Source organism: Lethenteron reissneri, chromosome 32 (assembly GCF_015708825.2).
Source record: "Lethenteron reissneri isolate LAM-NWPU_2019-01 chromosome 32, ASM1570882v1, whole genome shotgun sequence".
Lineage (NCBI taxonomy): Eukaryota > Metazoa > Chordata > Hyperoartia > Petromyzontiformes > Petromyzontidae > Lethenteron > Lethenteron reissneri.
The window spans coordinates 12,372,942-12,387,640 of record NC_083810.1 but is presented as its reverse complement, the minus strand read 5'-3'; the positions used below and the strand labels follow the sequence as shown (position 1 = coordinate 12,387,640).

The window sequence follows — 14,699 nt, the reverse complement described above, 5'->3', positions numbered from 1 at the left end:
GTTCAACATACATACATGCCCATGCAACACGGAACTCAAATCCCTCCTGCCGTATGTGATATCGACTCCATTGCCCCTGTTCACATCCAGTATCAGGCCCTTCCTCTTCTCTTCTGCCTATTATTCACCATCTCTTCCTTACACTGTTGTATATGGTACCTTGTGTGTGTGTATATATAGTCTATATATAAAACCATCCGCATGGTGCGCATATCACACTGTTTTTGAGTCTATATTTGTCTTTGTGTTTAGGTGCCATGTAAATCAAAATTGTTTTAACAAGTGTTTTAACTCAAGGGACTATATTTGCCTCTGCAGGAGTCATGCACCGAAGGAAAAAAAAACTCTGGTATGAAAATCGTGTAATGAACACAAATAAGCAGGAGGGGGGGGACATCATTGCTTGATGTGGTGAATGAAAAGCACACCGGTCGGATGTGTAAATAATCGGCTGAGATGTGAAATAAACAAGCTTCGCCAGGATCACAGGTCATTCGCGACACGTAATAAGACTGGTGTTTTCCCTAAAATAAAACGAGCCGCAGGGAGTTTGTTTAATCGCCAAAGGTAAATAACACGCAATCCATCTGCAGACAGACCCAGGAATCATTCATCCCAGCAATTGTCTGAAGAAAGGCAATCTTGGTTTTGACTTAATTCAATATCATGAGCATGCCATATAGGATGATAAACCATTGCCACCTGGTTAACCGGACGTTGGCGGAGGTTAGTGCTCGTTAAGGATGAGTTTTGAATCGAAAGCTTTAGACTTTGGCGTGTCTGATTAGTAAGGACAATTTTCAGACCCTTTTTGTGGACTTTCAGACCATTTACATTACATTGGATATTTATGTGTTTGCAATTTTACGGTAGTACTGTGCACCAAATGTCACATGTTTTGGTCAGGAAAACGCTGAAGTGACATAAAAAATAGTGATGAGACGTCACCCTGATTTCTAATTAATCTAAAAGGGAGGTTATGTTCAGATTGTCACAAATTTCATGTCTACGCTTTATTTTTTGATTATAATTTATTTTGTTCGGATTAATCCGATGCATGAAGCATTGTCGCTTTCTTAGCAATTTGTCTTTTCAAGCAAGTTCCACGTTGTCCTTGATATTTAATGGATCACAACAGGTTGCACAGCTGGTTCCATCTACATTTCATTACGATGAGTGGTCTGGGTGAAATTTTTTTGAATATATCAGTGCAGCACTGCATTTTAAAAGGCTTTATGGAAGCAATTTTCATCGTGGCTATGTGCAAGTGTTTGTTATTGTTATCATCAGAGCCATTAAATGTAAAATGCCATTGCACATTTTATGGTATTTTAATTGCTCTTTACTGCAACATAGCATGTTTAGTATGTTAGAAATAGATTTCCATTATCGCCTCCTTTCAAAATGACAAAGTAACTTATCATCTTTAAGGCGTGATTATTGATGCAACAAAACAGTCTGACATAATTTTTTAGTTTTAGTGCAGTGAGTTGGTTTAATAGAATATAAGAGTTGCATCTAGACACAGTACAGCGGTTACAGCTTTAATTCCATACATCAATGTGTATTTCCGAAGGCGTAATGGGAGCCTGCACTTTGAACGATTTTAACTATACATAAGCTCCCACTCGCAACACCTAACTGCAACAGATGGGAAGTTGCTTTTCTTGATCGTCTTGGGCAATTAAAATGAAAATTGCAATCAGTAAACATATAAAATAGATATGTCTTGCCTCTTAATATCCAGCAAATTCATAAGAGCCAAACTGAGTCTCAATACTCTATCTGGTCGGTTGTTATTTTGACGTTTGACCAATGTTTCTAGTGTACAGTACTGCAGTTGTACTTATGCTTACAGGGTGCCCCATTTCGTTATAATTCAACTTGTAACGCGCAGAGTAATCCCTCACTGTGCACGACTGCTTCTGATGACTACTTATCATTATTCCTGCAGTGTGTTATACTGCGCACACAACAATACATATACCGTGTTGCGGTGTGCGTATATAAAAATGACTGTGTTTGGTGAATTTCTCACACTTGAGAGAGAACGACGACGCAGAGGCGCTAAGAACCGCGGACAAGTGGGAAGGCAGCAGCCAGGCGGTTCGTGAGCACGTGCCAACAATTTTCCAAGCTCTGTGGTCCTTTATATATTAAGATGTTTTCAAATGGGCAAACGAGTGTAGAAGGAAACAGGAGAGAACCCACGCATGCGGTGGGGCAGCACTTTATCCCGTCTAGATGAATCAGGCAGAGTCCACCTTGTGCTGTAACGTTTTCTCCTGGCGTGACCCACCAACCCTCGCATCCACAGTGCTGGATTACAGATGTGCGCCGTCACCGTCGCCGCCCGGCTGAATTAGCAGAATTCCAATTGATTTCTAACGAGCGGCGAGACATCAACGACCTCCCGCTTTACGCACCGTCGAATGCTGTACGGAAATGAGACTGGCTGCATTGAAATAGCGCATCGGGAGAGTGTTAAACGAATTATTGTAATACTCTTTGTATTGAGATTGGTGGGGAGTCCTGTGGAGGCTTTGCAATGATACGTTCTGTAATTTCTTCATTTTATTTTGGTGGGGGTAATCTATAGAGTTCACGGCACGGTAGACAATTATGATTCTCTACTTTAATTCTCTTTCTCATTTTATCTCATCGGTGTTCAGTGCAGGAGCTCGACCATAAGTGGTTTGAACAAAAAGTAGCATTATTGCTGCATTTGATTTTCAATTTATATCTTCATAGGCCAAGTGCTGCCCGCTTTGTTTGCTGTGAAATAAGAATCCACCTATAGTTGTACTCGGCTTCGTGATGACAGCTGTGGAGAAATAAGCACTTGCCTTCAAACGGCTATTATTGCATAAAGTCACGTTGGATTAACACAATTTAAATAACCAGCGGTACATGAACATGCCCACTAATTATGCCAGGCCTGCTCAGCCTTGCTAACTCGTGAGTAATTACACGCAGGTGCAGAGTGAGCGGGGGCCCGTTTTGTACGAGCGTTTTGCAAAGATTTTCAGGTCCGCATCATGCCCACGAGAGCCATCCTAAATAGTTTTAAACCTGTCTGGCGATTATGCGTGACCAATTATGCTATCTCAGTGTGGTGGCCTAAAGTGAAATGATTGGAGGGGGGGGGGACTGTGGCGCAGATTAGCGTTGCAATTATAAAACAAAGTTAGTGGCATTTTGGAGCTGCTAAATTAGCTGCCTATCTTTTGTTGTACAACTCTTAGATCATGCCGAGTACAGTACTTGGTCAACCTATTTAGGGTGCGCTAATGAGGCTGCATAATGACAAGTGTTATTTTGTACGAAAGGGCAATTTTGCTGGAATTTCTCGTGTGCCATTTTCGCAGCGCGGATTTGTTGTTGAAAGCGACATCGCCCATCGCTTTTCCTTCTCTTCACCCGCTATGGCCACCAATTCCTCGAGAAGGCTTCGTCCGAATCCGCCGCGCGAAACATTGCGCGCGCGTGCGTGCTCTCCGTCCCGACGGCCGACTTGTCGCTTGTCGCGAAATCCCATCGGTGTCAAGCGGTCCTGGCAGCGCGCGCGCGCACGCGTGTACATGAAACACTCGAGGCGCGTTTCCCCAGAATCCTAAGTGCGCCTGCGTTGCATTATCCCGGCCAGTCTGGACGGCGGAGGCGAGTGTCCGTCGCCACTTTTTTCTGAAGCCTGTCCCGGCGACATCTTCAGACGCGCGTGGCCAACTCGTGTGGTGCATTCCCAATTGCTGCGGGAGTCCTGGTCGCCCATCGTTTTGCGAAAAGGCACTTTTACCCCCCTGCGCTCAATCGGCGACGTTTTTTTGCACATTTGCCCGCTCGACAATTTTACATTTCAGCATTTCAAAAAGAGATTTAGCGGGATATTGCGTTGCTTTTTTTCCTACCTCTCTCTTGGACCTACTGCGCTGGTACTGTACATGAAGTTATTCGCATTGCATAATACGCAATGTGCTTTGTGAAATGGTGATCCGGCTGCAATCCATTTTCCTGCCTACAAAATGAATGGTGCTGATAATTCCAAGGTTGACTGATTGCAAGACATGAAACTATTCAGCCTCCAGGCAATCCGATGGATTGTCACGATTTTTGTTCATGATTCAAGTCAAGAATGAGTTATTTTTTTGGCCTAGCTGTTATCATCTTGTTTGTGTTATTTATGTTTTTACTCATTGGTATAGTTTTGTCCATTCCATTGGTCTATATGTAACATTGGCATGTCCTTCACGTATCATTTTTACTAAAAATTGTAAATCATATTTTCTCATACACTGCAACGTGTGGATCCTGGACATAAGAATACATTTCGATTTAAAGCTTCTTTCGTGACTGCAGGGATTCATCTTCTTGGTTCTTTCGGTAAAGTTACATAGAAGGGAAGTAATAAAAAAACATTATAAAATGATTCTCACGACGTTTCGGCCACAACGCAAGTAGACGTCCTCAGGTGAAGAACAGGTCTGTCGAGAAGACAGAGTCTGGTTCTTCACCTGAGGACGGCTGCTTGGGTTGTGGCCGAAACGTCATGAGAATCATTTTATTATGTTTTTTTTATTACTTGCCTTCTACGTGACTTTACCGAAAGAACCAAGAAGATAAGAATACATTTTAATCAATCAATGTATTCATCTTTACATGTCTACTGATTACTGCCAACATCCTCAACGTAGGTACATATCCGTCATGGCTTTTATAATTATCAACGTTAAGAGTGCAGCTCTGCAGTTGCTTGCTCACACTACTGCTGGCGATGAGGCCACTGGAGGGAGCTGTATAAAGGCCGCCTAGCGGGTATTTGGCCTAATCTTCCACACTGGCCATGCATCCTAGCAAATGTGTGAGCGTTTCCAACCTTTTCCCCCAACACGCGTGACCTGGCGATCGATGGACTGGCTGTGATGTGTACCTGCTTTCACTGCTGGGTGGGCAGAGGCAGGAGGGGTTGTGATGTGTACCCTCTTGTTGTGATGTATGTCCGCTTATACGGCTGTGTGATGTGTGCTGGGTGGGCAGAGGCTAGAGGGGTTTAAGATAATTGCTCCATTGTTTCATATGCCGCACCAAAAGATTGCATTGCAGATCCAATGTGCTAGCCATTGTACCATGGCAGATTTTTTTTTTGAATAACGGGTATTAAATGAAACAAATTTGCTCATTGAAATGTGGTTATGTTGAACTTTGAAAATGCCGTTCACGCTTAAACATAATATCTATAAATGCTGGAGGCTATAATTACTGAAGGTATCGTATTTTTGCGCTGACACCGATAGAAGTAGGGACTTGTCAATTCAAAACTTTTAATTCCAAGCTCAGAAATGCAGAAAATGTTACAACACCTCTCCATTTACAGTGTCTTTTAATAAAGTAATTACACGGATGAAATGGCTAAAGATTTAGTTAATTTTATGCTTCATTGCTTACATTTATTATTATTGTGGTATAGATATTCTGCTTCTAATATTCCACCAGAAAATGGAAAATTAACTTCAAGTTTAATAAGTGAGATAATGTTGGACTTGTTACAGTTGGGTTTTTAAAAAATGAAGGTAAAAAAATTTAATAACCACTTTTTAATATTTTCTTGTTTTTCTTTCTCCAGATAATCAAGACGGAACATACGAAGAAGATGCAGCTTCAGATTATCTCTTTGAGTATAAATATTTTTAATAATTTACATTTTGTGCATTCGGGTGGAATATAAAAAGTTTTTGTAATACTGGACATAATTGAGCTTGATGTTTTTATTGTCATGTGCACGTTTATAAATTGCTTCAAACTCTTATCAGAATGTCTACCCACGTGACTTTACCGAAAGAACCAAAGAGTATGGATTCCTGCAGTCACGAAAGCTTCAAATCAAGATTCTTATCAGAATATAGCATACACATATTGAGTTTCCTTCAGGAAGTTAGACAAATAACTTGTGACTCGTACTAGTTTCTGGGGCACCGTGTGCTAAGATTGCGTACTACTTTGACAAAAGTGTCATTATTTTAACTATCTGTGATTGGATGGAATTGATCACGTGCAGCTTATTTTGACATAAAACGTATTCAGTGTTCCCCTAGTTGAATTGTTTGATGAAATGCAAAGGGTGTTTATATTCATATCCTGTTTACGACCATTCCTATTTGTCCCATCAATTTTCTAAATCATGTTTTTACAAAATAAGTGACAATATGTGCCAGAAAAAAAATGTCTATTGGAAATGTGTGAAATTATGAATTTCTGTATTTAGTTCATGTGCAGTAGCGGATATTGGTACCACCGAATGTAGCAAAACTTTAGTAGTTCTTGACTTAAAGCTTTCATGACTGCAGGAATTTGAATTCTTTGGGTCTTTCGGTAAAGTCTACCAATTTATTTTATACGTTGAATGACTTAACTATCGGATAACACCCACTAATTTTAAGTAGATATCTCATATATCACTATTCTTGGCCACATATAAACATTGCTACCACTTTAGTTCATGTCACCTTGTGTGGTATTGACAAGTGAATTGTCTGTTATGGACTCATGGACTAATTAACAGGTGTTCACAAAGAGTGAGTGTATTCTAGATTTGAAGCTTTCGTGACTGCAATGATTCATATTCTTAGGTTTTTTCCGGTAAAGTCACGTAGGTAAAAAACATTGTGTTGCCTCCGAAACGTCCTGATTTTTATTTTATTTTACTTTTTAATGTTTTTTACCTACGTGACATTACCGAAAAAACATAAGAATATAAAGTGAGCGTATTCATAGGAATGATACAAAGTGTATTATTTGTGTCATTTTGTGTTACAATTAATGCACCAAATTTCCTGTTTTATACCACATTGGAGGAGTTATGTCTTTTTTTAGTCTCCAAAGGCCAGACGTAATGATAGCACTGGTCAACACACTTTTTCTGGCATAAGATATTCCAACGGTTTTGGGGTGCTGATTCCAAATCTGGCATCAGTTTTTGTCTATCACATCAGGTTTTTGAGATATCAAATATTGCATTTTCAATAAAAACTGCAGAATAAAAATATTAAATAAATGTCGATATCTACATAAAATGATATTATAAACACACTATCCTAAAAATACAGCACTATATTTTAACACTAAAGCAGTCACTGACTCGCAACAACTTGCAATCATAAGTGACAGAGTTAATTTCGGGTAAAATCAATGAAAATGGGGTATGCCGATAGCATAAAATGAGATGTGATAGAGCAAATCTGAGATCAGATTTGGAATCAGCACCCTGAAATTAGTCTAAAACAGCTGCAAAAGTCCAGGCCTGAAAAAGTGTTTTTTGTTGACCAGTGTAGTTGACATTAATGAGTCTTTTCCCGAACTGGAAATGAAATGGAACCAAATCTGGAAAGTGTGCAAAGGAGCGTGGGGGAGATGCACGCTTGGCGTACACCGAGAGACATAAAGAGGAGGAACCACTTGGATTGGCGAGCAAGCGAGCTAGAGACATTGTAGATTGGTTTAACACGTAGTAGGCTTTTGCTACCAATATTATCCATAATAGAGGTTTTTGGATTAGATCGCGTAAATATAAATGTGTCGTACTCGAATTGTAAGTGTTTGTGGGTCTAACGACACATTTATATTTACGCGATATAACCAAAAAAAACTTCCATTATGGACAATTGTAGATTGTTTGGGAAAGGTAACTGGGATTCATACTCTTGGGCTTTTTCGGTAAAGTCACGTAGGTAAAAAATAAAATTAACAGAAGTAATAATAGAAATAAACTAATAAATCACGACGTTTCGGAGGCAACACAAGCTTCCATCTTCAGGTGGAACCGTCACAGCACGATTGCTGTATCAAGTAAAAAAAATAACTTGTGAAAAAAAAAATATTTGTCATTTTTTTTTTTTTCCCTTTTTACTTGATACAGAAATCGTGCTGTGACGGTTCTATCTGAATACGAAAGATTGTGTTGCCTCCGAAACGTCGTGATTTATTATTGTATTTCTATTATCACTTCTATTAATTTTATTTAAATTTTTTACCCACGTGACTTTACCGAAAAAGCCTAAGAGTATGAATCTTTGCAGTCACGAAAGCTTCAAATCTAGAAAGGTAACTGGGCTTGAGCAGGGACATCAGGGACGCCGATGACCGGCTGGCACAGCACAATGGGGTGGCACCCAAGGGTGGCACAGCACAATGGGGTGGCACCCAAGGGTGGCACAGCACAACGGGGTGGCACCCAAGGGAGGGGACCGCGCCCGAAAAAAAAACGTACGTCCACCGTGGAGGTGGAGCGATGAGAATTGGCTCCTGCGCGGGAGCCAGATGGATGTTTGTGGCGTCTCGTGATCGCGAGGGATGGCTGCAGCTTTGGAGAGGCCTTCATGCAGCAGTGGATAGATGTTTAGTAGTCGTTGAGGACTTTAATTAGTCAACTACGCTCACTCGTTTTCCGCTCTGCCCTCAATACTCATTTTCAGTTGCGCAATAGTCGTTAGCAGGGCCTCCAACACTATGGGTGCTGTAATCTATATCGATAATGGTGTTTTTACAAGTGATCTTTAAGGCGGTAGGGTGGTGTGAAGTGTTAACACTTGTACTTCATGTCCAGAAGAGCCTGGCTGTGATTCCCCACTCGGGTGGATTTCACATAATTTAAAGACCATCGAGTGGTCTTGAAATGTTCTCCGATTTGTAAGGGTTAATGTGCTCTCCATTGTGGCGTGGAGTCAATGCCTCTGTTGTCATTGTAATGGTTTGTTTGTGATTGTTCCTTTTTCCTATCGCCCTGCCCCCCCAGAGACAGCTGCTTGGATTTATCGAGCATTACCGGCCTCCATGACAGTAAGGTAGACCTGCATAACCTTAAATTGCCATTGTAAATTAAAATGATGTGCTTGCCGGGGAAGAGATTAAAAACGATTCATATGGTAGTAATGCCTCCTAGTGCATTCATTTTCAAACAGTCTGCGAGCCGTACAAGACGAGCCATGAAATCGGTAATAACCGAAGGCTCGCACCATCGCTGAGGCTATTGAATTTCTCACGCCCTTTAACCACGTGGTGAATTCTGCCTCGTCGGCTGGTTCTTTAAAAACGTAAAGCTTTGCAATGAGGACCCGTCTGGAGGTTAAATATGAACTGCGCGTTATTATTATTAAATCGAAACATGTATGTAGATGGATTTATTTAACAGGGTCGGAAGGTTTCGCTGGGGGCCCCGAGTGAATTTTCCACTGCAGAACTGGAACCGTGCCACTTCTTCTTTCGTATGGCTGATGTAGATGCAGAGCAACAGCTGCACTTTGTGCCGCTCACCTCGTCGCGATAACACTGGTCAACAAAAAACAAATTCTGGCCTGGACTTTTGCAGCTGTTTTAGACTAATTTCAGGGTGCTGATTCCAAATCTGATCTCAGATTTGCTCTATCACATCTCATTTTATGCTATCGGCATACCCCATTTTCATTGATTTTACCCGAAATTAACTCTGTCACTTATGATTGCAAGTTGTTGCGAGTCAGTGACTGCTTTAGTGTTAAAATATGGTGCTGTATTTTTAGGATAGTGTATTTATAATATAATTTTATGTAGATATCCACATTTATTTAATATTTTTCTTCTGCAATATTTGATATCTCAAAAACCTGATGTGGTAGACAAAATCTGATGCCAGATTTGGAATCGGCACCCCAAAATTACCTTAGAACTGTTGGAATACCTAATGCCAGAAAAAGTGTGTTGACCAGTGTAATATTTGAAGTGAATGTAAATGGCACGGTGACACTGTATCTTCGTAGTACAAAGACAAAGATCTACCGTATAGCCTTAACACACTTGGGGCAAGTGCTGTTAGCGAGTAACACCTATGAAGGTCGGCACGGCACTCCGAGGGGGTGGGTGACCAATTCCATGCCCGGCCGCCTTTGTCTCCCCCAGTGTCGATGTTGTGTGCTTTATATATACATTTATACGGGGTGTTTAAAATGTTTTTAGCACTTCTGAGAATTGTATTTTCTCAGAAGCGACAATACCACAATAAATGTGCCTCTGGGCTCTGGAGACCACCTGGAGAAGATTCCAGGCAACGTGTTGACAACGATGGCGAACAAGTGGGGACTCTTCTGCCTTTTTAAAGCTGTTAACATGACATTTGTTATCATGTTACAGTCTATTAAAAACAATAGTCCCATATAAGTGTTAACAAAAACAGTTTGAAGCACCCTGTATATATGCACGCATAGCCAAATAGCCCCAGGCATTTGTTTACAGACCTGCCTGAGAATTTCTGGGGTTGTGCCACATGATGGGTTATCGAGGCTATAGAGGGCAGTGCATCAACTCCTACGTCTATCCTCCCCCCGCCTTCACCAACTCGCACCGACCGGCTTGGTGAAGTACGGTCAATTAACCCCCCCCCCCCCCCCCGCGACTCGCACGGCACTGGGTATCCCTCATTCAAGGCGCGGATTGCCAGCAGGGTTTGTTGGGACGACGTGGAGACTTGAGCGTGCGTCCCGTGGTTGATCGCGTTCCGCACTTGTGCTTTGTCGACTGTTGGGCGAGCAGGAGGTCGGCACTGATGTCGGTGGATTGAAGCAGCATCTCCGAGAGAACGGAGGCTTTGATGTCGACGATTACGACGATGACGACGACGACGACGATGACGACGACGACGACGATGACATTGAAGTTACCATCGGCAACATCCGCACCGGAACCAAAACCCGCAGGTGTGTGGCCACTCGTCCTGGACAAAACAACAACAACAACAATAATAAGATGCATTTACTGATTCGCATGACACATGTGATAAGTTGTTCTGCTTCCAAATCTTGCACGTGACTCGAATTGAGCTGCGACGATAAAGTTAGATACATTCGCTAAAAATAATCTAGTTGACGATTTGTTTTTGTGGTTGATTATCCGTGGCCCCGCTTTTGACTCTTCTATCACGTCCGGGTCTTCAGAGCTCATCCGTTCAAAGGTTTCCAATGAGCACACACGATGTTGCCACTACTTCCAAGTCGGTTTGTCATGTGTGAACAAAGGCTTAAATGATTGTATTGCGTGGCCACTACATTGTCGTCACGACTTCCTTTCACCTGCACCATGACTTTTGACGATATGATGAATTAACGGAGACTTCCACTTTCTATTTATCCGTGCAAAGGCTCCGATGATAGGATAAATGTGACGTGAATGACCTGGCCATGTGCGTGCTACGGGGGGCTTGTTGTGTAAGAGGGTGGTTTTACAGAATCCTTCTGTGGGTGCTTTAATTGGACCCCCCCCCCTCCACCACTAGTGCTGAAGGTGGCTGAGTGGCTCAGCAGTCCACTTGACACCTGCTCTGTAGTTCGAATCTCTTTCTCCCCATGGTCGTGTGCATTTTTCTTTGGGTCCTCTGGGTTTTTTTTTCCCTTCACATTTAGAATCAGTGTGCATTTCCATGTGACGACGAGCCGCTTCGTTGAGCTATCGTTTGTGGCCAGGTCGCTTCGGAAAAAGAGCTGTTATAGCTCGGTGCGCCTTACCTGGTGAAAAAAAAAAGTTAAATAGTTAAACCGGCCTTTCAAGTTGATTAAAAATGAAGGAAAAGGCTTTACTCTGCCTGGCAATAATACAGATGTTAAGATGTTCAAACACAGACTTGGACAATATAATAAATTGACTGCTGCCAAAATGGGTCCTGTAGATCTGGGCTTACAAAGCATAGAACGAGTTAATGATCTCACCCAGGTCACCAACGACTGCATTCAAATACACATAAATCCATGTGTTTTTTCAAATTCCAACTCTGAGAAAGAAAATAAAACACACATTTTGGGTCTTATTGATACCCAAAGAACATCTATAGGAGGGCACGTGACAAAGTGCGGTGCTCTTGGTGTGGGAAAGAGGTCACAGGAAGGGACCACCGATGTGGCCGTGCGATACCACCACCTCCTGCGGGCTTGTCTCCAACACGTTGTGACGCGCCACATTGCACGAGTTCTAACGGACACTCTCTCCTGGAGTGACACCGAGAGCGTGATGGGAGTAAAATTTGGGAAAATATTTAATAATCATCTTCTTGGTTCTCTCGGTAAAGTCACATAGAAGGGAAATAATAAAATAATAAAAATAAAACATAAGAAATTATTTTTATTTATTTAATTATTTCCCTTCTACGTGACTTTACCGAAAGAACCAAGAAGATGAATCCCTGCAGTCGCGAAAGCTTTAAATCGAAATTTAATAATCACTTGAATTGTCCCAAACCATGTGCATTATGGGCAATTGTTTAGTTACAGAACAATGGTAGATTATCATTTTCTTCTACTATATATCGGATAAAATGAAGCCCCGGCGTTGGAGCATGGCAGGCTTTTAATATTCGGCCCGTAGTGCCTCAAACCCCGGAGGCACGTACTCGGCACATAACCTACGCACACAGCTTATGAATCATACAGCTGGGCATATTCCTGTGAGATTTAAACATCAGAGTGGGATTAAGATCAAAAGTGCCAGCACAGTTCACCCATGATCATATACTTTATGATTTAACGGTATGCTTATTTATGCATGCAGCCTTGTTTCTTAAGTGCACGTGAAGCTATTTTTTTTATATCTGCATATAAGTGGACAAATAGCAACAACCTTTTTAAACGTGCGTTTCCACAATTGTATCTCCATTGTGCCATCGGTGTCACATATGTTCCGATTTTTCACGGCGGTGTAACTCTTAATGTCAAACGAATGGCCTACGGAAGCAGATACCACAGAGAGAGCTACCTCGGGGAAAAGAAGCCATTCAAGTAACCTGTGGTCTACACAATCGGGAGTGGCACTTTCCCACTCGCTGTGCAAATGACAGTGAGGTTTGTCGCAGTACGTTCATATTAAATTGTCCGCTGGACCTCAACCAAATTGTGTAGCACCAAATTTAGTCTTTTTTTTTTTGGTGCAGCCATTGGTGACCTGCTGAGACCATCAACTCCAATACTACACTAGAGAACCCAGGATCTCAGTGATTCCAGCCAGCACTCTTTAACAATCAATGCAAACTCAGCAGCAAAGAAACTGATTTTTAATATAACTAAATGAATATGGAATGATATCCCCCCCCCCTTGCGATTCAATTAATATTCAGAATTATGGGTTACGATTCAATTCACGACTTTATTATTATTTAAATTCAGGACTTGATTATTATTGTGAATTTAGGGGCCTCTAGTGGCCGCTGGGCTTACGTGAACTCATTACACACAACGTGTATGTATCTAGAGCAATAGACGCACACGCGTGCGATCCTGCGCATGTGCCGTGTGCCTTAGAATCCATTTTAATGGATTGATGGCATCATTACACACCTATAAAGCGGGCATTGTGGGGATGTGTCCCCCGATTGCATCTGCAAATGTTCCAAGTGCCCTGGAACGCATGCGTTCTGCTCACGTGGGAGCAGTTGCAGGCACCGCTGCTGACAACGACCGCTCGCCCGTTTACTCCCAAACGATGCGCGCCGTTTGTTAAAGCTTTCGGGAGCAATGACAGCATCAGCGGCAGCCAGAGTTGGGGTTTGAGGTTCGGTTTTTTTACCTTAATGGCTGAGCAAGTGTGCGATTTACAACGCGTTCAGCGGAGCACAAATGGAATGGTTATCACTGTGAATTTAACACGCTCGTAAGTTACGGCCGTGTTTAAGGCAGCTGTGTTATTGCTGGATTCGTACCATATTAATGGGGGGGTGGTGGGGGGGCGGTGGCACAGTGTGTTCAGTATTTCGATACAAACCCAGTGACCTATATGTATGCATATTGAACTTCTGTCGCACCATATGTAGCCAACTATGCTAATCGGAGGTGCGGGGTAAGGACAACAAACTAAATACAGAAAGCATATTCACATGAACACACATGAGTTGCGATGCCAACTGCAGCTAACGTGACAGCCAGCTGAGATGATTGAACCGGTACTGGCCCCCCTCCATCACCACCTAATGACCAACACGGCGTGGAGAGGCCTGCAACCAGAGGCAGTAGATTGACGTGGGACATTCATCTCACGATCTTATTATTCCTCAGTCTCCATGAAGACACCCGGCAGTGTAGATGGCGATGTTGTGTTCCGTGTGAATATGTCGGCGTTGCTCTTTCATTACAGCTCTGCTCACAGTGGCAATCCCGTGAGCCTCAATATAAAGACCCAGACCCAGTCGTGTGTCAACACTGCTGCAGGTAAAAAGTGCCTCCGATGCAAGACCGTCGTGCCTGAAGTTTCCTCGTACCGCCCTACACTGTTGCTCACGGCGCATCCCGCCATCCCATGTCCGCGATGTGTGAAATTCGCATTGGACAGTCCAAACATTTCGATTTAAAGCATTCGTGACTGCAGGGATTCATCTTCTTGGTTCTTTTGGTAAAGTCACGTAGAAGGGAAAGACGGCGTCTGAATGCACTGTCTTTCCGACAGACCGGTTCTTCACCTGAGGACGGCTGCTTGCGTTGTGGTCGAAATGTCGTGAGAATAATTTTTTCTATGTTTTATTTTTATTATTTTATTATTTCCCTTCAACGTGACTTTACCGAAAGAACCAAGAACATGAGTCCAAACATTGTGGGGGGCAGATAAACTTGCATTGGCTCACGCCGTTGCATAAGCGGTGGCGTAGCTGTCAATTGTGTCGGCGGTGCAACTCAACCAGAGCCCACTGGTTCTGCGGGGGGCCC

The 14,699-nt window shown here is 42.5% G+C and overlaps 1 protein-coding gene across 1 annotated transcript in view; it reads left to right on the top strand.

The window, feature by feature from the left end:
- Positions 1-14,699, top strand: part of LOC133350047 (pre-mRNA 3'-end-processing factor FIP1-like) — a 35,918-nt gene that overhangs the window by 1,741 nt on the left and 19,478 nt on the right. Inside the window, exons 2-5 of the mRNA XM_061564021.1 lie at positions 5,621-5,672; positions 8,786-8,834; positions 10,555-10,718; positions 14,134-14,207. Coding sequence (XP_061420005.1) covers positions 5,621-5,672; positions 8,786-8,834; positions 10,555-10,718; positions 14,134-14,207 — 339 coding nt within the window. The remainder of the gene's footprint in view (positions 1-5,620; positions 5,673-8,785; positions 8,835-10,554; positions 10,719-14,133; positions 14,208-14,699) is intronic.